General features: G+C 44.5%; 1 protein-coding gene across 7 annotated transcripts in view; it reads right to left on the bottom strand.

The window, feature by feature from the left end:
* LIMS1 (LIM zinc finger domain containing 1) overlaps positions 1-27104 on the bottom strand; it is a 74506-nt gene that overhangs the window by 20458 nt on the left and 26944 nt on the right. The window contains exon 1 of one of the 7 annotated variants that reach the window (XR_014218614.1): positions 16054-16275. The exons of 3 other annotated variants lie outside the window; for them this stretch is intronic. Coding sequence is in view for 2 of the 4 variants with exons in the window: in XM_082218774.1 (XP_082074900.1) it covers positions 25-203 (179 nt within the window). In the remaining 2 variants the exon portion in view is untranslated. Of the gene's footprint in view, positions 1-24; positions 370-16053; positions 16276-27104 lie in introns of those variants that run through there. 3 more of the 7 variants (XR_014218615.1, XM_082218775.1, XM_082218774.1) reach the window with 3 other exon arrangements.

The raw sequence follows: 27104 nt of genomic DNA, 5'->3' as shown, positions 1-27104 counted from the left end.
CCGACTCCGGTGGAGTGAACTTACAATCTTGCATAAAAGTCACATATTTCTTTGTATACTTTAACGTCACTGTGCCTGCGTTGCAACTTTGACACAGCTCTCTCGCCTTCATTTTCGTGGTCGTTGTGCACGTTCTGGTGTGTGTGTGAGATTTCTTCGTTCTCTGGAATGGCATAGGAGTGCGCCCTGCTTTGGAATTCCATTATATATATATATATGAACACAACAACCCAGCAGCAGCAACAGAACGCTCCAGGGAGTAGCAGTAAGGAGAGAAAAAACAATCCTCAGGACTTTAGCTGCGCGCTGAGTAAAGAGCTTCCAAGTTTAAAAGCGTCAGCCACAGAGCAGCTTGAATGTCAGAGCGAGGCTGGGAGAGATTCACTGGAAGCAAAGCAACACATTCCACAGCAAGGTGGTAACGCCAACTTGGGTGGAACATGCAATCTCTCCTATCTGCTGTCCTTAGCAAGAGTTCCACTGAAGCCGTGTTCTCTTAGATAAATGTAAGCTAGGGCAGGCTAGCTGTCACAAGGGGTTTAATATGGAAAAACTTACTGTGCCATGTGTGTGTGTGTGTGTATAAAACAACACGTTAACGCCTTTGCAAAGATAATAAGGAAATACCCTGTTAGGAACATCTTGTTCACACAAAAAAACAAACTGTAAAAATAGTAAGAATGCCCTTTTACAAATAATGCTCCCAATTTGTTTCCTATGCCATGGAATTTGGAGCAGCTGATGAGCACGCACACACTCAAGAATGGACACTCCCATAGCTGACTAGGCTATCTGAAGAAGTGTGCATGCACACGAAAGCTCATACCAAGAACTAACTTAGTTGGTCTTTAAGGTGCTACTGGAAGGAATTTTTTTATTTTGACTATGGCAGACCAACACGGCTACCTATCTGCAACTAGGCTGTTCTGCTTGGCAAAACCAGTCTGCACAACAGAATGCCTTAAGTTGCCATTTTTGGGACAGGCAGCTCAAAAGTCGTACTTTCCCGATGAGACTTTTTGGTTCCTGGAATTCATTCTGATTGTGCGGATAAAATATAACAGATCAAATTCTAAAGGGTGTATTGCTAAACATGTGAAAACAGTCCCAATCCCCAGTCATGTACCTGCAGATGGTGGACACGTCAGGTGCTGCCCTGGAACCTGGGCATCGTCACTTGGTCGCAAGTGGCCTATAAAGGTAAAGGTACCCCTGACATTTAGGTCCAGTCGCAGATGACTCTGGGGTTGCGGCGCTCATCTTGCTTTACTGGCCGAGGGAGCTTCCGGGTCATGTGGCCAGCATGACTAAGCTGCTTCTGGCGAAACCAGAGCAGCACATGGAAACGCCGTTTACCTTCCCGCTGGAGCAGTACCTATTTATCTACTTGCACTTTGACGTGCTTTTGAACTGCTAGGTTAGCAGGAGCAGGGACCGAACAATGGGAGCTCACCCCGTCATGGGGATTCGAACCGCCGACCTTCTGATCAGCAAGCCCTAGGCTCTGTGGTTTAGAACACAGCGCCACTCGCGTCCCTACCAGAGGCAAAATGTGCCTGGCATATTTTGAACACTGGTGCAATGGGGGCGGGGAAGCATATGTACATAAAACAGGTTCCCCTCTCCAGATGTCCTCTGTACAGTGGAGAGGGGCAGCACAGTTGGGATAAATGGGCCAGCAGGATTAAGGTCTCCCTCCCTTTTGTGTGCCTGGTAATCGGGTGCCCAAATAGGGCTCTAGAGCAATCCAAATCCCCACCAAATTCAAATGTCTACATGGTACTTCACATAATTACAGCTTCTTATACACTGTCCCCCAGACTCTGGGGAATAGAGAAGGCTCTTGCTCCCAAAGGAGCTCTGCAGGCTTCTTAAAATCTCCTTATACAGAAGGAGCTGCTGTTTGAAACTATGCTATGGAATTCAATTACGCGTTTTCAAGTGAATAATTTTCAGTGGAACATCTTGCTTTGCTCTCAAGGCACGTCCACATCTACCGGCAGCTTGTGAAAGGTCCTAGGAGGAAGGAAACACAGCAAATCCCAGCACTAAGCCTGCAAACCAATATGGACAATGCATTCCCTAATTCTCACAGTGTTTCTTTCCCAAAGAGAACACTAGATGCACACTCACATGGATTGAGGCCAATACATTTAGAAATGAGGTGAAAATCACATCACCCAGAAGAAAGGCAAACAACATGTTAAAATCCTGGATTTGTTTTTATTTAAAAAAAATCTATTTGCTGTTGCCCAAAGAATGGGCATCCGAGCCCCTTCTCATGCATAGGAAGTGCCTCCTCAACACACTGTTTCTAGCACAAAGGTATCTTTCCACAGATAAAGCAAAGCTGGCATGGTTGGTTGTGCCAGGGATATTTCAAGACTTGAAAAGAGAAATGAGAGATGTGAGTTTGCAGGGCATCAGTTGAAGAAGGAGCAAAAAGGGTTTTCTTGTGTGTGTGTGTTTCCTTGTGGCTGATTAGCTGTTTTCCCTGTGTAAAGGTCAGAGGGGGCAGGGTTTCTGTTGAGGCAGGGGATTAGCTGTGGGAGGAGCTTATCAGAGTTTGCAGGGCAGCGGCGCGCGCAGTTAGATCCATCTTTTAGATTTAGGGGAGCTAGTCTCAAACGTTTGTTGGGGAGATCTAGGTGTTTTTTTTGTGTGGGGGAAGTTATTTGTCCTGTCTTCAAGCTTTTTATGATGGAGGACCTCTGTAGCCAACCCCAACGACACGATCTCAAGATGGAAGGGGAGGGAACAGCTGCAGTCGCCTGCGATTCCTGCGCAATGTTTGCCATCTTGCCAAAGGTTGCAGGCAGCTTTACCTGCAGCAATTGCATGTTGATTGCCCTCTTAAAAGACAAAGTCCAGCAACTGGAGGAACGTGTAGCTACGCTCCAAAGAATTAGAGAGCTGGAGCTCTTCTTGGAAGCAACAGAGCACACCGTCTCCACCAAGGAGGAGACAGGGGACTCCCCTGAGAAGGAGTCTAGTTCACCAACACAGGAGCCAGATATATGGAGAAACGTGACTCAAAGAAGTAGGAGGCCCAGGGTTCACTCTGATTGCTTAGAAATACACAATCGCTTTGAGGTCCTCTCACCTAGCATGCAAGACGAAGAGCAGACTCCATTTGAGGATCTCTCCCTCATTACAGTCGATCAGGTATATGAAGACGAGCAGCAAAGTCAGTCCTCAGGGAATGTGCAGGCGACCTTGGAACGGACAGCTCACGGAAGAACCCCGACCAAACCCAAGAGGAGGCGTGTAGTGGTGATAGGGGATTCCCTACTGAGGGGAACAGAAGCAGTGATCTGTGGGCCTGACAAGATGTCTCGGGAAGTGTGCTGTCTCCCCGGGGCTAAGATCCAAGATGTAACTGAACGACTGCAAGGAATCATAAAACCCACTGACAAATACCCCTTCCTCTTGGTTCATGTGGGAACCAATGACACTGCAAGCAATAGCCTCCAGAAGATCAAAAGAGACTACGAGGCTCTCGGCAGGAAATTGAAGCAACTAAATGCACAAATTGTCATCTCATCTGTCCTCCCAGTTGAACGACATGGCCCAGGGAGAGAGGGGAAAATAGTGGAAGTGAACAGCTGGCTCCGCAAATGGTGTAAACAGGAACGGTTTGGATTCTTAGATCACGGACTGCAGTTTCTTGAAGATGGACTTCTGGCAAGTGATGGGCTGCACCTCACAACGGTTGGGAGAAATGTTTTTGCCAAAAATCTCAGAAACCTCATCAGGAGGGCTTTAAACTGACTAATGTGGGGGAGGGAGACAGTGCTCCTGAAGGTAGGAGTCTATCAATTAATGAAGATGATCATCCAAATGTCATAGACCAAATGGAGCAAACAGCACGCGGACCTAGTGGTGGGAGGAAAAAATCCTTAAATAAGAGACACGGGGGAATGATTAATGGACTTCAATGTCTGTACACTAATGCGCAAAGCATGGGAAATAAACAAGATGTGCTTGAGCTCTTGGTACAGCAAACTAAATATGACATAATAGGCATCACTGAAACCTGGTGGGATAAGTCCCACGATTGGAATGTAATAATGGGGGGATATAATCTATTTCAGAGAAACAGACCAGACAAGAAAGGAGGAGGAGTGGCGTTATATGTCAGGGATGTGTATACCTGTGAAGAGATCCAAGATTTAGATCCTCAAAGCCAAAGTGAGAGCATTTGGGTCAAAATTAAGGGAGAGAAGAATAACAGAGACCTCATTGTGGGAGTTTACTATAGATCCCCAAGCCAAACGGAGGACATAGATGATGCCTTCCTGGAACAGATGGCCAAGCATGCAAAAGGAAGGGAGATAGTAATAATGGGGGACTTCAATTACCCGGATATTTGTTGGACGTCAAACTCAGCCAAGAGCATAAGGTCAAACAGATTCCTCACTGGCCTTGCAGACAACTTCATTGTCCAGAAAGTGGGAGAAGCAACAAGAGGAACAGCCATTTTAGATCTGGTCCTAACCAATGTTGATGACCTGGTTAGTGGGATAGAAGTGGAAGGATCATTAGGCGCGAGTGATCATGCTCTTCTGAAGTTTACTATACAGCGGAAAGGAGCAGCCAAGCATACTAGGACTCAATTTCTTGACTTTAAGAAAGCCGACTTCATAAAACTTAGGGAAGTGCTGGGTGAGATCCCATGGACAACAATACTAAAAGGAAAGGGAGTTCATGATGGCTGGGAGTTTGTTAAGAGGGAGATACTAAAAGCACAACGTCAGGCAATACCAATGAGACGGAAACATGGAAGGTGCCTAAAGAAGCCAGGGTGGCTATCTAAAGAACTTTTAACTGAATTAAGATTAAAAAAGGATGTGTACAAAAAATGGAAAAGGGGGGAAACCACCAAAGAGGAATTCAAACAAATAGCCAGCACGTGTAGACACAAAGTCAGAAAAGCTAAAGCACAGAATGAACTCAGGCTTGCTAGAGAGGTTAAAAGCAACAAAAAAGGCTTTTATGGGTATGTTCGTAGCAAAAGGAAGAACAAAGAAACAATGGGGTCACTCAGAGGAGAAGATGGTGAAATGCAAACAGGGGACACAGAAAGGGCTGAACTACTCAATGCCTTCTTTGCCTCAGTCTTCTCCGATAAAGAAAACAATGCCCGACCTGAAGAATTTGGAGCAAATGATTCAGCAAAGGAAACACAGCCCAGAATAACTAAGGAGATAGTACAAGAATATTTGGCTAGTTTAGATGTATTCAAGTCTCCAGGGCCAGATGAACTGCATCCAAGAGTATTAAAAGAACTGGCAGATGTGATCTCAGAACCACTGGCAGTCATCTTTGAGAATTCCTGGAGAACAGGCGAAGTCCCGGCAGACTGGAGGAGGGCAAATGTTGTCCCTATTTTCAAAAAGGGGAAAAGAGAGGACCCAAATAATTACCGCCCAGTCAGTCTGACATCAATAGCAGGGAAGATTCTGGAGCAGATCATTAAGCAAACAGTCTGTGAGCACCTAGAAAGGAATGCTGTGATCACCAATAGTCAGCATGGATTTCTGAAAAATAAGTCATGTCAGACTAACCTGATCTCGTTTTTTGACAGAATTACAAGCCTGGTAGATGAAGGGAACGCAGTGGATGTAGCCTACCTTGATTTCAGCAAGGCATTTGACAAGGTGCCCCATGATATTCTTGTAAAGAAGCTGGTAAAATGCGGTCTTGACTATGCTACCACTCAGTGGATTTGTAACTGGCTGACTGACCGAACCCAAAGGGTGCTCATCAATGGTTCCTCTTCATCCTGGAGAAGAGTGACTAGTGGGGTGCCACAGGGTTCTGTCTTGGGCCCGGTCTTATTCAACATCTTTATCAACGACTTGGATGATGGACTCAAGGGCATCCTGATCAAATTTGCAGATGACACCAAACTGGGAGGGGTGGCTAACACCCCAGAGGACAGGATTACACTTCAAAACGACCTTGACAGATTAGAGAACTGGGCAAAAATAAACAAGATGAATTTTAACAGGGAGAAATGTAAAGTATTGCACTTGGGCAAAAAAAATGAGAGGCACAAATACAAGATGGGTGACACCTGGCTTGAGAGCAGTACATGTGAAAAGGATCTAGGAGTCTTGGTTGACCACAAACTTGACATGAGCCAACAGTGTGACGCGGCAGCTAAAAAAGCCAATGCAATTCTGGGCTGCATCAATAGGAGTATAGCATCTAGATCAAGGGAAGTAATAGTGCCACTGTATTCTGCTCTGGTCAGACCACACCTGGAGTACTGTGTCCAGTTCTGGGCACCACAATTCAAGAAGGACACTGACAAACTGGAACGTGTCCAGAGGAGGGCAACCAAAATGGTCAAAGGCCTGGAAACGATGCCTTATGAGGAACGGCTAAGGGAGCTGGGCATGTTTAGCCTGGAGAAGAGGAGGTTAAGGGGTGATATGATAGCCATGTTCAAATATATAAAAGGATGTCACATGGAGGAGGGAGAAAGGTTGTTTTCTGCTGCTCCGGAGAAGCGGACACGGAGCAATGGATCCAAACTACAAGAAAGAAGATTCCACCTAAACATTAGGAAGAACTTCCTGACAGTGAGAGCTGTTCGACAGTGGAATTTGCTGCCAAGGAGTGTGGTGGAGTCTCCTACTTTGGAGGTCTTTAAGCAGAGGCTTGACAACCATATGTCAGGAGTGCTCTGATGGTGTTTCCTGCTTGGCAGGGGGTTGGACTCGATGGCCCTTGTGGTCTCTTCCAACTCTATGATTCTATGATTCTATGATTCTATGACTAGATGATGTTGACAGATGTTTCTTTTCATTGGCAAGCACAAGATGTACTCCACTGCCTTGATCCATGTCCCATATTTAAACTTTGTTTGCAATCAGGGGCGTCATACCCATAGAGGCTAGTGGCACGGGGCGCCAGGGCACCAAGGAAGAGTCGGAGGCTGGATGCGGCGCCTCCTGACATCAGCTCGCCGCTCTCGCCCGCCTCCGCCATGCCGCGCCAAAGCAGCGTCACACCCAGAGCCTCCATTTGCCGTGGCCACCGCGGCACAAAGTGGCCAGCTGAGTTGGGAGGCGGCGCCGCATCCAGCCTCCACCTCTTCCCCACTGAAGGAGCCGCCCTCCAGCCGCTGCCCACCTCCTCCAGACCCTCCGGCCTCCCTAAAAAACTCTGGCAAATGGGGGGGGGGATCGCCGGCGGCGGAAGGCTTTGCACTGCGGCACTGGATGTGCTTAAGACGACCCTGCTTGCAATAGTTATTTATTCAGATGAATGCCTAATAGCACAAATTGTGTATGGGGCACTGGATGTCACCACCGCCACCACACGGCACTTTGCTTCTCCACTCCTGAACTTCAGTGTGAACACCCAAGGGGAGCATGTGCAGAGATTGCTTAGAAGATTCCCTAGACCTTCACTCTAAATGCATGAAAGTTGGCACAGTGGAGTGGGTGGCCTGAGCCAGCATGTGTGGCACCATGCCCCTGAACACAATTTGTGCACACACTCACACATTTGGCTGAATGCCCAAACAGGGGTTTATGCATTTATTTTTACGTCTGCTACACTGTGGGCCAACCAACACATTATGTTAATAAGCACGCTAGTTGAAAACGTGATTTGGGTTCTCCACGTTTAAGCAAAAGCAGCCACACTGTGGGAGGAATCTGAATTAGGATTGTGGTGCAAGGGTGAGTCAATTCAACCCGTTCCCTGGAACCCTTTTCCCATTCCCTGCAAATCCCCAACCACATTGGCCGCAGACAGCTTTCCAGGCTCACTTCAAAGTGTTCGTTTTGATCTAGAAAGCTTTACATGGCTTGGGACTCAACTACATCAGGGACTGCCTCTACCCCTATGAACCTACCCACACCCTACAGTTATCATCAAAAGGCCTTTCTCCATGTCCCTTCTCTGAAGGAAGTGGGGAGAGAGGCAAAGAAACACATACTTTTCAGTGGCGACTTCCTAATTGTGGAACTCCCTGCCGAGGGAAACTTGCCTGGTGCCAACACGATCAACTTTCAGGTGCCAGACAAAGACATTTCTGTTTACTCAGGCTTTTCATCTTAGTGTGGTATGATTTATAGCTTGTTTCAGTGTTCATTTTTAGTGGGCTTGGGGGCAGGGGTCAGCAGGAAAAAAGACATTAGGGGCGTGGAGAGGGTTAATTCCCTTCCTTCTATCCCAATCAGGCTCTTCCCCTCTTTTGCTTTTGTTAAGGGGTAAGTTGTTGTTGTTGTTTAGTCCTTTAGTCGTGTCCAACTCTTCGTGACCCCATGGACCAGAGCACGCCAGGCACTCCTGTCTTCCACTGCCTCCTGCAGTTTGGTCAAACTCATGCTGGTAGCTTCGAGAACACTGTCCAACCATCTCGTCCTCTGTTGTCCTCTTCTCCTTGTGCCCTCCATCTTTCCCAACATCAGGGACTTTTCCAGGGAGTCTTCTCTTCTCATGAGGTGGCCAAAGTATTGGAGCCTCAGCTTCACAATCTGTCCTTCCAGTGAGCACTCAGGGCTGATTTCCTTAAGAATGGAGAGATTTGATCTTCTTGGGACTCTCAAGAGTCTCCTCCAACACCATAATTCAAAAGCATCAATTCTTCGGCAATCAGCCTTCTTTATGGTCCAGCTCTCACTTCTTAAAGTATGTAGCAGGCCCTAATCATATTGTTAAGTAGCTAACATAATATGCAGTTCAGTCATGAACTTTGTGAGTCCACTGAAAGGTCTTGGGAGGTTCAATATTGCAGCACTGCTGAAGCTTTGTAAGGTAGAAGAAGTCTCAAAGAGAGATTACAGGGACCCTCACACTAAATCAGATGTCCATCCAGATGTTGCTGAACTATAAATCCCATCAGCCCCAGCCATAATGGCCAATGGCCAGGGAACATGGGAGTTGTAGTTCAGCCATAACTAGAGGGCCAAACGTTCCTCACATCTAAATATACTTCCCACACTTGCTGTAATAATGGTTTGTTCATAAACATGAAGAAACTGTAGAAGTGACTCTGCTTCAGCTGACTATATTAACTTTTCATTATTACGTTAAGACAATGAGCCGAGCAGTAGCTATAATTAATACCCTGACCAGACCAAACCAAACATCCAGACTGCCACGAAAGACTTCTCGTATGTTCATGAAGTTCCTTATACGGTTAGGGTAACTGTCAACAGCAGACTTTCTGGCTTGAAACTACATTCTTATTATAGTAACGACTCCATCACAGATACCACACTGCAGACTGACCTTCAGCTAAGGTGGCGGAACTGGTGTGGATTTCTGTGCTAGGCAGCATGTCAGTCCCACAGAGTTCCATTCTCAAGTAAACAAAGAGGTTCACATTTATATTAACAGGATTAAAGACTGTGATTTATCTGAATTTAGCACATTTTTAATGACACGGAGACAGGGAGCAGAGCACCACTTCCATCTTATTGCAATTTTAGACTTTTCCTTTCTTCAAAAAATAAAAATTGCCCAACCCTGCTGGTAAAATTAGATTTGAAAGGCTTCGTTATTAAAAAGTAGTCTTAGGAGAATGGACGGTTGAAGACTCTTTTCTGAGACACAGTGCCCATGTTAAGAGTTTTGCAGCACTTTATAAGGTCCAACAAATGCATTATGGCAAAAACTCCTGAAAACTAATCCAAGGCATGAGATAAATGCAGAAATTTGTGCCAAAACAAACCAGTTAGCATGTATTGCACTGCAAGACTTTTGTTGTTTTGCTGAGAAACACTAAGATGGGTACCCAGCCACTCTGGAAGTTAGGGCCAACTGTCACCTATTTTAGTGTGTTCAAAGATACACCAAGTGTGCAATCCTAAATATTCACTAGGGCATAAGTCCCCACTGAAGGCAGCAGAGCTTACTTCCGAGTAGACATGCATAGGAGTGCACTGCACAGCTGCCATTCTTTATGTTCTTACAAGAGAGCAAACCTTACTGAAGTCTAAGAACTTACATCCAACTGGAATGTTTGGGATTGGGAAGCACATCACCGGATTTTTAATCTCTGCACCAAAATTCAAGATGAAAAACACTTCATATATATGAGTAGCAAGGGTGACTGTGCACAAGTGTGCCCCTGTAATTGAATGCATATTATGTATGCACCTTTTCTGTTTCAGAGGTGCCATGTGATGCAGCTTCTTTCTGCATTCAGTATGGATGGGACAGTCCCTTTAGCCACTGCCCCTAGTAGAAAGATAAACCCTGAGGAGGTTCATTTATTGATTCTAGTCAAATCTACAGCTAATTTACAAAATCACCAGATTTCAGTTTACGGGTTGCATTCCATTTATGAATGTATAAATGTTCAGTATGTGAAAACATCCCATATGTAGAAAACAATCAGATCAAAGGCTTCATCTTACTCTTGATGTGCTAAATTACTGTTTGCAGAGATTTGTTTTTTTTAAAATATTTTTAATATGTCAGCTCCGCTCACATACAATACTGGAAATCTGCTGAACCATGCTCACAAGCTGCAGGTCTACGCTTGTAGGTTACATACGCTTCAGGTTACAGACTCCGCAAACCCAGAAATATTACCTCGGGTTAAGAACTTTGCTTCAGAATGAGAACAGAATTCGTGCTGCGGTGGCGTAGCAGCAGCGGGAGGCCCCATTAGCTAAAGTGGTCTTCAGGTTAAGAACAGTTTCAGGTTAAGAATGGACCTCCGGAACGAATTAAGTACTTAACCCAAGGTACCACTGTACTTTTAACATCATGTCAACTACTGAAATGAGAGCATGATCGGCAATGCCCCATTGATCTGGCTGAAACAAATGGGGAAACTCAACTGTTTACAGGAACAAGATGTAAAAAGGCCGGTTGAGAACTATTCTTATCAGATACAGATGACAGATAACAGGTTAAACTCTTTCAAGGACAGTGGGAACAGCAAGAGACTTGTTCTCTGGGAGGGATGGGGACAAGATAAAGATGCAGAGAGATGTTAATGGGCAAACCCTTATTTCCTTTCGAAAAAAATTAGCAGTGCTGGTCTAAATATGTTGAGCTCCTGCCAGTGAGATGTTGTCTTTGATATATAGAACTCAAAACCAGAATCTGGCACAGAGTTGCTTCTATGGGGGGCAAGACTCGAACAATTATGTAAGTCGTTGCCAGGCAGGTATGTATGTACTTATTCCTACCCTGTACTGAAAAGTTGTCTTTGGCTTGATCTACCTGTCACTCTTTGCTCTCCGCATGGAATGTACTAGCCAGATGTAACAGAAGAGATAAGCAGGTTCCAATCAAATGGTTATTGCCACACATTTACTTATATGCTCTCACATCTGCAATAAAAAAAAGTGAGTTATTGCCTGCTTACTTTCCCCCATTAAGCGTGGCCAAACAAAACACAAGCCAGAGAATCTGTTGCTGGTACACAGCAGCGCCCGTAGCCAGAGTTTGCAATGCCTGTTGCACATTCCCATCCAGTAATTCTGCACTCTAGGGCTAGTGAGTAAATCAAAAGGCATTTCTTGAAGGATGATTAAGCAACACGCAGGCCAAAAAAAAAAGCGTTAAGGGTAAAGGCGAGGGCAATGGGAGAGACAGGGGCAGGGTGTGCCGTGCTGAAGATATTCAAAGCTTTGAGCAATGGAAATATCCCGCATCTTATGCAATATCACAGTTCGACAAAATGTGAGTAATAGTTTCTGAATATAATAAGAGGTGGCAATTATTCCACGCCACCCCCGAAATGGAGAGGAAGAAAAATCCACAACAGTAGTAACTATCTACGCAGAATCTTTTTCGAACATATACAATCTAAAATGGAGGCGCCTTGGCTGGGGCCCCGAAGGCACTGCTATAATTCAAAGAATAATAACAGGGTGAAGCTACATTAAAACTGTCTTAACTTTGAACTCCAGAGCTAGTGGCAACTCGTATTGGAACTTCAAAAAGGGATCATTCAATTTGCAGCGCAGCAACATTATTGAGGGGGGCGGGAAATGAGATCTAATGCCTTCATGTTGTGCCATAAATGTATGTCAGAAGGGGAGGTACAGGAGTTCTTCTTATGAGATAAGAGGAAATATGTAATATTAAAGATCTCATTAAAGCTTTCTTTAAAAAAAAAAAAATGTGAACAAAACCAGCGATTTACTGAAACCCAGGCCCAAAGCCATTAGTGAGACTACTTTGAAACTGAAGCGTTTGAGGACGATGCACCAACAGATCCATTCTAGAGACTGTTACTTCAAAGCGCCTAGGGTGCAGAGATGGTGACTTCCAAGCGCTGCCTGGAAGTGCAGAAACAAGGCATGGGATGATGTACCAAAGCAGCTGTCCCTGTTGGCACTACCGAGCTACATAGACCCCCCCACTGCAATGCACAGCTGCTCAAAAGGTTTCTGGACAAAGCCAGAATGACTGCAGAATGTATGCTGGCTGGAGATGGGTGGGGACATTTTGACAGCTGTCATCTACGAAGCATCATCTTGAAGATCTTTTAGCTTAAGAGAGAGATAGTTGCCTCATGTCAATGGCACTCCCAACAGCATTTTTTTTAAAAGCAGCCTAAATTAAATAAGTGGCATTCCTATAATGATGCCCCAAATCCATCCCTTGAAGCTCTTCCTTCTAAATCAAGGGTAGGCAACCTAAGGCCTGGGGGCCGGATGCGGCCCAATTGCCTTCTCAATCCGGCCCGTGGACAGTCCGGGAATCAGCGTGTTTTTACATGAGTTGAATGTGTTCCTTTTATTTAAAATGCATCTCTGGGTTATTTGTGGGGTATAGGAATTTGTTCATATTTTTTTTTCCAAAATATAGTCCAACCCACCACATGGTCTGAGGCATGGTGGATCGGCCCACAGCTGAATAAGGTTGCTGAACCCTGTTTTAAATCATCCATCAGAGGTTGATGGATTGATCCAACAGAGCCATGCTTTTTACCTGGAGATGTTTGGAACTGAGCCTTTAACTTCTCAGGAAGCTGCTCAGCCTGCTAGTTATAGGTTTCTTCCCCACTCTTTGAACACAGATATGTAGTATCTTTTGGGATTTGAGTTCCTTCTGGGGAAGGAGGCAGCCTTCCTGGGGGGCGTTTTTCCAACAGTACCAGCTTGCAAAACTGCAATCCAAAACTCTTGTGCAGAGCAATCCCATGCAAGTCCTACCTTACTCAAAGCAGAGTCTGCGCAGGATTGAAGCCCCAGTCTTATTTGGAAACAAGACCTAGGTCCAAACAAATCTCTTTATGAACAAGGGTGTAAGAAATCTGAAAGCACACAGGCTATCTGGATTAGAAACTGAACTTAGACCTTTAAGCAGTGGAAAGGGTAAGGCGAATACCTCGTCCAGTACTGACTTTCAACTTTCTTTGACATTTTACCTATAATGCAAAGCGAAGAGAGCTTGGAAAGGCAGTCCCAAAGTAATAAAATTCTTGCCAATATGACTAGAGACGACTTCCGAGATGCACCAGGAATGGGAACTCTTAAATATCATCAGCAACTGAGAATTAGTCAAAAATTATAGTTTGATTTTCGCTCGCCTTCTACACGTTTTCTTTATTGATGCCAGGGGTCACCTGCCTGTTGGCACATTTTCAAGCTAGAGAAGCTGTCATGGGCACCCCCAACCACTGTAACGAAGCAGACACCGCAACCTGTTCTATTGGCTCCAATGACATCTTTCTTCCAAGCCTTGATTTCAGCAGGGAGAAGGGAACCTGCGTGCACCAGGGGAAAGCTTCTGTGGGCACACGCATACCTTGGGGGTGACATGTCTTGGCGGCCCCAGATTTAAGTAGTTCCTTTTTTTTTTAATCCCATGTCCCACTAAAGAACTTGGGGCAGCACAGTTTTATCCTAATACTCCTAAAGCAAGTGTAGGTTGGGTAGGCTGAAAAGGAGTGATGGCCTCAAAGTCACTTCGCGAGCTTCACAGCTGAGTGGCAATTTGAATTCTCGTTGGTGCAGCACTCTTGACAACTGCATTATGCTGGCTGTAAACATATAAAAGTCCTGAGCTGCATTTCCCCCCCCCCCCATAGGATGGCATGACATTAAAGGGACCTCTGACCATTAGGTCCAGTCGTGACTGACTCTGGGGTTCCGGCGCTCATCTCGCTTTATTGACCAAGGGAGCCGGTGTACAGCTTCCAGGTCACGTGGCCAGCAGGACTAAGCCGCTTCTGGCGAATCAGAGCAGCGCACGGAAACGCCGTTTACCTTCCTGCTGGAGCGGTACCTATTTATCTACTTGCACTTTGACGTGCTTTCGAACTGCTAGGTTGGCAGGAGCAGGGACCCAGCAACGGGAGCTCACCCCGTCGCGGGGGTTCAAACCGCCGACCTTCTGATCAGCAAGTCCTAGGCTCTGTGGTTTAACCCACAGCGCCACCCGCGTCCCGGCATGACATTAGGATGGTATTATCAGGAATAGGAAAGCAAAACGGTCTCATGGTAATTTCTTTAGAGGTTAGCTATAAAAGCTTGAAGGGATCAGGGATTTTGGTCACTGTTCTAACAAAATTTCAGCAACAACACTGGGCCAATGGATCATTAAGTTAACAGGTGAGGTCCATTGCTTTAACAGAGGAAATGACTATTGCCCACTTCTTGAGCAAACCAGGAATTATGAAGAATACAGAGCAAGACTTCACTGGTAGCAAACTGTTCTTTTCTACCCTTTATCTGAATTGGCAGGGGCCCTTTTTTCATAGAGAGTATGCTTTGTTTTCAAAGGGTGTTGACTGTTCCAGAGCAGAGGTGGGCAGGCTCGCAAGATTTCTCCTTGGTTTCTTCTTTAACTGAAAGCCAGACTCTGCTGCCAAAAAGATACACACTTATGAATTTTAAGTACTCTGAGCCAGGAATCAAGTTTCTGAAAATCAGAACTGAACACAGCTCACAGTCCTTACAAACAAAAATATGCTCCTGGTTTACTACTACCCTACTTTCAGGGAGAAGAGACATTTTGCTGGTGCTATTGTTAAACAACTGAAGTGAGAAGTCCTTGCCCATCTACTACAGTTTATCCAAAGATCTGCCCAGAGATCCAGTTGCCCAGGGGCAGGCAGAAGCTCATGCTTATTTCTGCTCTCTTATTTCTGAGATTCTTATCCATCAGCACCAGCTTGCAAGCAGCCCAGAGTTCCACAGGAGGTTTACATTGTTATGTTAAAACAGCTAGTCATTCACTAGTCATAGCATGACAGGAAACTCTTCCCCTTCACTAACACTTTTGACATTTGCTCAGGGATTTTTTTTAAACAGTTCCGTACAAAAATGCAATTTTTCACAGCAAGTTATTCGTTACCAGATCTACATTAATCACTATTATCATTACACCATTCATTCCTTTTTTTGAAAAGCAACACAAAATCTTCTACTGACCTGCACTTTTATAAAATCAATATTTTAAAAGGAGCTCAACTTTTGGAAACTAACCAGTGTCATTAATGTTTAAGATTTGTCTTTGGTTACTTTCCCGTCGTAAGGTCATATAAAGTGGTTCTACTGCATTCTTTTGTTGCAAGGCATTTCAATAATAATAAGTAGAAATCTATGGGGGTGGGGAGTAAATCAAGATCTGACAAGTCTCACATCACAACTTTTTTTTTTAAATGAAAAGAAAAACCCAATAGAACAGCCCAGGACTCCTATAAAGCAATGGGGTTCTCTTTGAATGCAAGTTTGCTGGAAACTAAAACTTATTTTTAAGGTTTTAATCTGGAGATTGGTTAGTTCTGGGGGAAATTAAGCAGTGATCAAAAATATTGGGGAAGGGGAATTATTGACACTTCTTACGGTCACTATTTGTGCTACTACAGCATTTAGGATAGTAAGTCAAACTGAGAAATGAAGTAAATGGAAAACAGCTGCTTCCTCTCAGCTCCTCCTAGATTATCCTAGCAACTCTGGACTATTTCCAATTGGGCACATTTTATAATTAGCGTTATTACAATTCCACCACCCTGCATTCTGCTTCTGCAACTGATTCTGTCAGGCGTCAGTGTTAAACTCAAAAGACACCCAGAGCTGCCTCAAGTTAACCATTAATTTCCTCACCACCACTCACCTCAGCTTCTGCTCAGGTAACCCTTGAAGACCCAGGCTATCTGGACGGTCCCTTCGCCTCCTGTACAGACCTGAATGCGATAATTCTTTCAGCTGTAACGCAGTCATTTTTGCTCTACCCACAACAGTTGCTCCCCTCCCAGAGCACACAAGCGCTCCTGTTGAACAGCACAACTGCCAAGATGCTCCGAGGGAAGACGTCTCTCTCAGAGAGACTGCACACCTGCGCTGATCAGAATTGCAAGTCTCTCTCCTCACAGGCAGTTTGCTGCTCTGCTTCCTGTTTCACATAGGTACACACCCTCCAGAACTGACGGCACTGTGTTTCCTTTAGCGAGTTAAGCCTCCTACCTAAGGGATGCTTCTGAGAAGCCAGGGCTTCAGCTGTTTCTGCGCCCAGAAGCAAATGGAACCACTCACTGTGCAACAAAACTGCCACAAACAACAAGAAACCTCTTCCTGCCAGTTTCAAGAAGCTGAAAATCTTCAGCTAAGGACCAGCTAAACGGTTACACCACCATGAAGTCTAACAAAAGCAAAACCTATTAGCACTTCATTGATGAGGGAAGGAAGGCCTGTAGCTTTCTACCTGAGAATTAATTTGGTGTTTAAGGTGGTTTTATATATATCTAAAAAAATGAAAAGTAGTGAAAGACAGTAAGACAGGAAAAATACACAAAAGTTTCCCTTAACTTTGAAACACAATGCTGTAGGAGGACTTAAGTTCATGAGCAAAAATAGAAAAGTCCAAAATTGTGAGTATTTTTCTGTCCAGGTTGCAAGCACTAAAGGCTACGTCATTCATCACTCATCACCCTTCCAATGTGCTTTGGGACAAGGTCCACTGGAAACTAGGGAAACAAGGAGGGTATATAAAAGGCTTTCCTGCAAAAGAGGAAGCTGGCAAACCGGAGATTTCTAAGTCATGCATGCCTCATTTAACCTTGTGATAAAAGCCTAGTGTGATTTGCATTAGGCATAATAAAATGATTCGCATTATAACAAACAAAAAAACCGATCACGTATCATATCGCCCACAGGAATTAAAATGAGGAGAAGAAACAACAAAATGAACACATATATAACACAAAGAAAAAGTGTCTGTGATGGTTGATCTTTTACATTTATGTTGACCGGAGGTTTTTGTTTAAAAGTATCTTAGTTGAGAGCCGGTGTGATGTGTTGGGAAGGCTGTTGGACGAGGACCTGGGAGACCAGAGTTCAAGACTCCACTCAGCTATGAAGCTCAGTTGAGTGATCTTGCGACAGTAGCTCTCTCTCTTTCTCCGCCTAACCAACCTCACGGGTTGTTGTGAAGATAAAACTATGAGAGGGAGAATCACGTAACCACCTTGAGCTCCAAGGAGATACAGTGGTACCTCGGGTTACATACGCTTCAGGTTACAGACTCCACTAACCCAGAAATATTACTTCGGGTTAAGAACTTTGCTTCAGGATGAGAACAGAAATCGTGCAGCAGCGGTGCAGCAGGCCCCATTAGCTAAAGTGGTGCTTCAGGTTAAGAACAGTCCTCCAGAATTATATTTTATACAATTTGCAAAGAGATGAGGTCCTTTTATTGGATCCTTTCATTACGAGGTCAGGTTCATAGCTACTGGGAGTGCATCACTGCTGGTCTCTACTGTCTTTGTTAAACAGGAGGCCTTGTGTGCTTACCCAAAGGTGGAACATAGCAGCACTATAACCAGCAACCAAGACACTATGCATTGTAAGGGCCTCTTCAAACCACCCAACCCTTCCCTTTTCTCAGTTTCCAGTAAGTAGGTTATGACTTCTTGGACCCAGCCATGAAGAATCCGCTTCTGCTAAGAACACTGCATGTGGTGGGGCTGATTCACTGAACATGCGGAGAGGTGCTTGTCCTGCGTCCAGTTGCTGTGTGCTGACAAACCCACGTATTGCCCAAGCGTGGCTCCCAGTGTGCTTGAGGAACAAATTTTCTACACAGTGTGTCCTTGCACACCTGCTTGGAAGGGGCAGGATTATGTTCACACCCACTTTAAGAAGTAGAGACAAATTCCACATCAGCCCTCACTTAGAATGCACATCTAGAGAATAAGAAATTTGGGGGGGGGGGAGAGGAAGACCCTGATATTTGCCTAAACATGCAACATTCCATTTTTCAAGTGGGAGAGCTTCAGCTAACTCTCTCAACATGCAGCAGGTGAAAAATAAGAAAGCAACAGCTTCCTAAAATCTTTCATTAGCGGTCTTTAAGAGGCAATTAGTACTCTCTCGCAGTTAACAATTCATGTGGCAGGGCTGTTGGGTTTTGTTTTGTTCTTAAAGAAATCAGCAGGAGTAACTCTTACAAGAACATAATCGGTACACGTGTCAGCATTGCCATTTCTGTCATAGGAAGAAAATGAATGCACAGGAGATAGTTATTAAAGAGAAAACTAGGGAAACATTTGAAAGATGTGGGTGTAACGGGAGAAATAGAGAGGTTTTGCTCAAAGAAGAGTCGTTTGTGGCTCATGTTTGCTATTTAAAACTAATAGGGCAAAATCCAAACAAGAGAAATGCTACCACACACCCTTTCTGCTGCAAATGAGAGCGTATTTTGCTAGCTCCAAAGTACATGATGTGAACCTACAGCTTGTTTGCATGAATGGCTGCCAAAGGGAGGTCAGCAGATGTTTGTGTAGCCATATCTGCCCCAATCTAGCACAGCTTCTTCCAAGGTCAAAATCCTGGTTGCAATGCACTTGTAGAAGAATTCACAAACAGATCCAGGCATGAACTTCTTTGAAGCCTAATCTCCGGATGACAATCAACATGGCACAATCTCATTTTGCCACAACACCACACATTTTGTACGGTTCCTAAAGCCATTCCACCCATTTTTTATTTTAACAACTAAATTTACGAAGTCTTAAATGGAACTGGGAAAGGATTTCCCAATCAGAGATAAGTGAAATGCTAGTAGCTTTTCTTGCCGGGGGGTGGGGGGAGTTCCTATTCTATGTCTCTCTCTCTCTCTCTCTCTCTCTCTCTCTCTCTCTCTCTCTCTCACACACACACACACACACACACAGACACAGACTTAGGGTGCAATCCTATACAGTGGTACCTTGGGTTAAGTACTTAATTCATTCCGGAGGTCCGTTCTTAACCTGAAACTATTCTTAACCTGGAGCACCACTTTAGCTAATGGGGCCTCCCACTGCTGCCGCGCTGCCGAAGCACAATTTCTGTTCTCATCCTGAAGCAAAGTTCTTAACCCGAGGTACTATTTCTGGGTTAGTGGAGTCTGTAACCTGAAGTGTATGTAACCTGAGGTACCACTGTACTCTTCTGATAGTACGCCTCAGTGAAATCAACTGGACTTACTCCTTAGTATATATGCACTATAGTATCGCGCTACCAGTAGCAGTAATATTGCTGAGTTACACGCATCTTGGGTTCCTGCCCCACAAATTCAATATGCAGTCATGGCCTCTCACCCTTTTTCGAACACCCTCCCTTGTGGAGTGTTCCCTCTGCCTCCTCTCCTCTTCTTCCCACTCCCCATGGGGGTCCTCCGGGCAGCTGCTGCTTCCGCGCCTGGTCTCTGAGCTGCACACCACCCTCGCCCCAAAGAGAGGTGCTTCCCAGAGGCACCATTGGCCTACGGAGCTTGTAGCCAGGGCTGCTGCAACGAACAGCTATGCAAGCCTTCGGGAAGCAGAGACACAAGAGGGCATCAGAGGAGGGAGGGAAGGAAAGAGGGACAGAGGCCAGTGTTGCACACCTGGCCATCATTCAAGGCACCCCAGGGTGCCATAGCACACTGGTGGAAAGCCATTGTCTTAGCCTGCTGCCTCCTCAGGCCCCAGCCAATTTCTTTTCTAGGCCCCTGCTCTTTAATTTCTCTTCTCATAGGCTCTTCTCTTCTGTAGCATCTCAGTAGCAGCCAGAAAGCCATAAGGCTGTCTCTCACCTGTGGGGCAGGTCAGCTAGTCACAGGCAGAAGTTACAACTGATGGGAGATTTATTTATCATACAGCAAGACTGGTTTGGAAAACCAAAACAATGAAATAATGTACGCCATAAATGCACACTTGAGGAGCCGGCAGGGGGAGAGGGATCACCACCCTTTACGGAAGATTTAGTTACTTCCAAGGTACGTTTTGCAATATGTTCTTCAGTTTAGAACCCTGAATAAATAGGTTGCTCTTTACGTCTAAATTCTGCAGCTTTGTCATTCTCTGCAAAAGGTTTTCTTCTCCTTTCCTGTAACACATAACTGTAGGTGAATAAGCCTCTTAACCCTTGGTTTGTTTATATAAACTAGGGACCTGAGGCTATTTAGTCAGGGTTGTTCTCCTGAGCCAACAATCCTTGTAAACACAGACAGGAAATCTCATTATTTTTAAGCTCTCTTGCGCATAGTCCCAGCTAGTTCTTTGCTTGTGCCCACCTCTGCATATCCACAAGATGATGATTGTGCTATTGTTTAAATGGCCATATATTCTGAAATGATAGAGAAATGATCCATAGCCGCTTAATTACATAGGGGGAGATTTGCTGACTTTCATTTCACTTCAGCCTGGGGATTCACCACCTCTTAAGTGTGTAAACAAGTCAGAGACTGAAGTGAGGGTGTTATTATAAAAATTACTGGTTGTGTAAATGAGCATTTCGTACAAACCATCTTTAGCAGACTTGTAGTGGTTCATCTACCTTATTTTGTTTACAGAATATACCACCCTCTCGCAAAACATCAGGGGAATGCACAGCAACAAAAACCATTTAAAAGCAATACAAAACAATCACTAAAACGACTGGCCACTTTGTCAAGCAGTTTCAAAATAAACATGATGAACAGATCAAGATTCCTTCGCCCTGGATGAAGATCGTCAACGCTTGCTCCATTTGTGAGAAATTCTGGGTATCAGGCAACACTTACACGGCAGTAATATTTAACTTGTCTTTTCCCTAGTCAGCTTTCAGTGAACTTCCACCTAGTGCCTGAAATGTATTGATAGACATGGGTACCACACTATCCGCGTCTGCGCATTTCAATCACTACACAGAAGTATAGCTAGAACTTTTCAGAGCCAGCCCAAATGTTTTTTACAGCCAGCCTGGTGTGTACAGGATGCAACAGCCGGCAAGTTTAGCATCCAGGTGAGAAGGGCAATGTTCAACAGAAGGAAATATAATCCAGAACAGACTGCTTTCCTTGGCTTCAGGGAAAGACTTGCTAGCTTAGCGTCAACTACCAAATCTGATGTGAAAGCAGCTGGGTTCTTGTTATGAGACACTGGGACACGACCAGAAACACTGGCTTAGCCAGCATTCATAATGCACTAGCACCTTTGCTAAACGTAATGCCCCCACCTGTCACCATCTTAGAAATTTCTCCAGGTGACCCAAACACTTGTCCTTCTGCTTTTGGGGTGACTCATGAATGGGGACTAAGTAGAATCTCCACTGACAGCACCGTTACTTTCGTGACATCCAAGCAGAAAGAGGCTCTTCAAGCTGGAATAAATAAAAAGGTGGCTTTTCAAACTACCATTCACTTTTCCTATGCATTCAAATTGTATGTTTACATAGCTAGAATCCGTTGTGGAGCTAAGCAAAAGCTTCTGAGCATCCAGTGACAGAGCCATTCAACAAAAGTGAAGACTCGCTTTGGAAATCTTAAACATAATTCTTGTAAACAAAAACAAAGTGAAAATAGTAGTCTGTGCATCATGTGGTCTCCCCTTTTATACAAAATGTTCCTGTAGTTAAAACAGAATCTTCATTCCCCTCCCCCTTTTAAGTCACTCTGTCTCAACTATGATGCTACCTACTCCATCACCAAAAAGAGAACAAGTCATGTCCAAGGAATTTCCCTCCTGTACACAAAATTATGGTTCAAATTGGGTCCGTTTCTGGCCAAACTAGAAGGCTTCCTAATAATACTTGCCTATCCTCAGAGTATAGGGACGCGAGTGGCGCTGTGGGTTGTGCTTACAACAGGGTTAAACCACAGAGCCTAGGGGTATGAATCCCCACGACAGGGTGAGCTCCCATTGCTCGGTCCCAGCTCCTGCCCACCTAGCAGTTTGAAAGCACATCAAAGTGCAAGTAGATAAATAGGTACAGCTCTGGTGGGAAGGTAAAGGGCGTTTCTGTGCACTGCTCTGGTTCGCCAGAAGCGACTTACGTCATACTGGCCACATGACCAGGAAGCTGTACGCCGGCTCCCTCGGCCAGTAAAGCAAGATGAGCTCCGCAACCCCAGAGTCGTCCGCAACTGGACCTAATGGTCAGGGGTCCCTTTACCTTTATCCTCAGAGTAATTTCTGCACCTCTTAAGCTGCAGAAGGGAGTGACATGGGAAGAGTTGGTAGGCAGTTAATGAATTTAAGAAGAACATGCCTTTCAGCTTGTTTACCATACAGGGAAGAGGTGGGAGCGAATACTCATTTGTTATAACAAAGATCAAGAGTTTTTACCTAGAAAACAGAGTTACCGTATTTTTTGCACCATAACACTCACTTTTTTCCTCCTAGAAAGTAAGGGGAAATGTCTGAGCGTGTTATGGAGGGAATGCCTACGGGTGGCATGCCTACGGATTTTCCTCCTTTAAAAACTATGTGCGTGTTATGGTCGGGTGCGTGTTATAGAGCGAAAAATACGGTACTTCTCTCCCTCTGAAAGCCAAAACAAACAAACAAAACAAAGCACACAACTTGTACCACCTGGCTGTGCCCAAGGAAATAGTGATTCAGCAAACAAATTCTAGTCAGTGTAGGCTACTTCCCTATTTATAGAAAACATTGTATGATCACACGTCAGCATATATTTTTAATAAAAGGCACTGGCAGGATGCAGTGGTCAATAAAATTTTTTTTACCACAAAGCTAGGAAAGCAGGTAGGAGGGGGAAAAGAGAAGGAAACTCCCAGTGCTTGAACAAAGATTTATTTCAGGCCTGACACATTTTAGAACAATCCTTCTATGGGGGGGGGGGGTTACAATAAATATACAAATAATACATATGTAAACAAGAAATTGCAGTAGTAAAATAGGTGCTCATTGATTCATACTGGATGAATTGTCAAATTACTTAAAAGAATCCCCCCCCCCAAAAAACCCCAACAACTTAGAATACATTTTAAGAAAGCAAGGCAAGGAGAAGCAGAAGCAGGGGAGAAGTAGAATGGCAATAGCACCCTCCTGGCAGTACCATGTTTGCTAGGATGAGATTGGAGGAGGAACAGGTTAGCAGTGGCATCCTGAGGGGCTGCAGCCACCAACCCAGGGCTCCCCCAGCTTCACCCCACCACCACTGAAGTGCCACTGCCACTCTGTCCTCCTCTTGTGCCACACCTGGCAAGGATTACATCTCCAAGTGGCCTACTGGAAAGACCAGTTGACACAGACCTTAGTCCACCTTCTCTCCTCTTGTTACCTTGGGTAAAGAACTCAGGAGCCAAGATTGGCCCAGAGGCCTCTAATAACTTCCATCTATTGTCCGATCTCACATTTGACCCAAATTAAATCGCCATTGGGAAGGGGTCAGATATGTCAAATGTGGTGGGTATGGGAAGGAAGAAATGTGTCCCGTTGAAATTATTTTACAGTGGTACCTCAGGTTACAGACGCTTCAGGTTACAGACTCCGCTAACCCAGAAAGAGTACCTCAGGTTAAGAACTTTGCTTCAGGATGAGAACAGAAATCGTGCGGTGGCAGTAGGCCCCATTAGCTAAAGTGGTTCCTCAGGTTAAGAACAGTTTCAGGTTAAGAGCGGACCTCCAAAACGAATTAAGTTCTTAACCTGAGGTACCACTGTACTACCATTAGCCAAATCTCTAGAGATGACAGCACTGGTGTGTGGCAAAACAAACAAACAAACAAACAAACAAAACAAAAAAACACCCAGGGTGAAAACAGTAACTATAGAATACCCTATCATTGTTTTCATTGTACAGTCATACTTTGGAAGTCAAACAGAATCCGTTCCGGAAGTCCATTCGACTTACAAAGCATTAGACTTCCGAATCGAAACTTCTGATTGGCTGCAGGAGCTTCCTGGAAGCTGCAGAAGCCCCGTCAGACGTTCGGCTTCCAAAAGAACGTTTGAAAACCGGAACAGTCACTTCCAGTTTTCGATCGTTCGGGAGCCAAGACGTCTGAGTTCCAGCGTGTTTGACAACCAAGGTACGACTGTAAGTTCCAGCGTAGCCTAATCTGAAAGACCCAAGCTTTTGTCCTTATCTGGCTCTCATATTTAGGACAGTTAGAGAATACACAATAGAGATATATTTCCACCCTTGCATGTCAACTGCTGTATTAGGACACTATCCTGGCTGTAAACAGGGACTTTCCCTCCACGTAACATAGGAATTTATTTTAAAAAAGATTTATAGACTGCTTAATAATAAAACTCTCCAAGCAGCATACACAATATCATTATCAATTTTTAAAAAAGCAAAAATACACAGAATGGTCCAAACACAAGTATAGATAATTATTAATAAAATACAAAACACAATCAGCAAAAGGTTTTAAAACAAAGATTAGCTAAATTTGGTTCTCATATTGGAGATTTCTCATTTCAAGCTGCTGTATTTCTTCCTTACAGTTGTAGACTAACAGACTAACTGGTTGTTATATTCTAACATATGTTATAATGCCCTGGCATAGTGTGTGTGGTGTTTTTTTTTATTTAACCCAGTCTCTTTTGGAAAGAGAAATATAGAGCAGGGCGTGGTGAGAGAGGGGAATTTAGAGCAGAGATGTCTGTAGGGTGTGGTGAAACGGAACCCAAATCATCCTCTCATATGACTTCCTCTCCCATGCATGGTTCAAAAACCCATGTTTGCCAAAGGACTACTGGAAATTCTACTTCCCTTATAAAGCAGTGCACATAAATTCTCCCATGTGACTTCTATGCTAGAACTATTACTGAACAGGATTTTACCACTGCATAAAGCATGGATAGGCAAACTAAGGCCCAGGGGCCGGATCTGGCCCAATCGCCTTGGGTCCGGGAATCAGCGTGTTTTTACATGAGTAGAATGTGTCCTTTTATTTAAAATGCATCTCTGGGTTATTTGTGGGGCATAGGAATTCGTTCACCCCCCCCAATATAGTCCGCCCCCCCCCAAAGGTCTGAAGGACAGTGGATCAGCCCCCTGCTGAAAAGCTTTGCTGACCCCTGGCATAAAGGCTGGACACAGATGCAGACACCAGCCCATCCAGGTTTTGTGTTGTTGTTTTTACTTGCAATAAAAGCTCATACTGTTACCTATCAGGCAATCAGTTTTGCAACATCTCCCTCTGCTGATAGAGTGCCTAATGTGCTGTCTTTCTGTGTCAACGTTGTATATGCTGTATCCTCTGGTTATTCAACACATTAGTCTGATTTGCTTCCTTTCTTATTCTCACCAGCCTGTATAAAAGCTTGCATGTTGGTCATCTTTGAATACAGGTTTATTCCATGTGAATATTTAGGAACTGGCCAGCAGAGGCCTTCCCTATTTCTACTGCTATTTTTATAAATATAACGTTGTTTAGTATTAGACAACCTTAATTTTAACTCTGACAGGCTGAGGAGGTAGGAATACAGACTAAGAGATTCACTTGCTCACAGAACTACTATTTCTGTATACAGTGGTACCTCGGGTTACATACGCTTCAGGTTACATACGCTTCAGGTCACAGACTCTGCTAACCCAGAAATAGTGCTTCAGATTAAGCACTTTGCTTCAGGATGAGAACAGAAATCGTGCTCCGGCGGTGCAGCAGCAGCAGGAGGCCCCATTAGCTAAAGTGGTGCTTCAGGTTAAGAACAGTTTCAGGTTAAGTACGGACCTCCGGAACAAATTAAGTACTTAACCTGAGGTACCACTGTACCAGGGAATGAGGGAAGATGTAAGATTGCCATTTCCCTCCTCCCATTAAAACTTGCTTTCTTTCTAGCATAGATCTGCATGCAGGCCTTGCCAGGGACAGATAAGATACATTTATAAATTTATAGCTATCTATAAGATATCTTGCCCACTTTGAGGTCCCAGGAAGGGTGGCAGCAATATAACCAGACCATTTTTATTGAACTTAGTGCAATTTTATGTGAAGTACACACCTCCTTGCTGTATTTTTTTTAATGAAAGTAGTTTATAAATATTTGCATAAACAAAATAAAAACAAGAAAAAGAGTTTATATACAATTATAAAAAAACAAGTTTAACATATACAAGCAAGAACAACACAGTAGAGATGAAACAAATTAATCTCCCATCATCCTTGACCATTGGGCATGCTGGGGGGAGTTGCAGTCCCGCCACATTTTCTAGGTGGCCACAGGTTCTCATCCCTGATCCAAAATGCTCCTGCACTAACAAAGGGAGACTTTTTGCATTGTTCTAATGATTTAAGTTTGCAGTATGAAGGGGCAGAGAGGCTGCTTTGTTGGTCTACGTTTACTCATCTCCCCAAGAGTAAATTTGAGGGAAAGACTGGTTTATTTTGTTTAATGTGAACAATATTCTGCCCCCCCCCCCGGGTAAGTTTGGGGTGAAACGGGGAGCGATTCTTCCTAGGACAGATGAGAGGCCTGGGAAGGTTATATGCTCTACGTGGGGCTACCTTTGAAGGTGACCCGGAAACTACAACTAATCCAGAATGTGGCAGCTAGACTGGTGACTGGGAGCAGCCGCCGAGACCATATAACACCGGTCTTGAAAGACCTACACTGGCTCCCAGTATGTTTCCGAGCACAATTCAAAGTGTTGGTGCTGACCTTTAAAGCCCTAAACGGCCTCAGTCCAGTATATCTGAAGGAGCGTCTCCACCCCCATCGTTCTACCCGGACACTGAGGTCCAGCACCGTGGGCCTTCTGGCAGTTCCCTCACTGTGAGAAGCCAAGTTACAGGGAACCAGGCAGAGGGCCTTCTTGGTAGTGGCACCCTCCCTGTGGAATGCCCTCCCACCAGATGTCAAAGAGAACAACAACTACCAGACTTTTAGAAGACATCTGAAGGCAGCCCTGTTTAGGGAAGCTTTTAATGTTTGATGCATTACAGTATTTTAATATTTTTTTTGGA

This window comes from Podarcis vaucheri, assembly GCF_965113315.1.
Source record: "Podarcis vaucheri genome assembly, chromosome: 4".
Classification (NCBI taxonomy): Eukaryota; Metazoa; Chordata; class Lepidosauria; order Squamata; family Lacertidae; genus Podarcis; species Podarcis vaucheri.
This window is presented reverse-complemented; position numbering and strand designations above follow the sequence as displayed.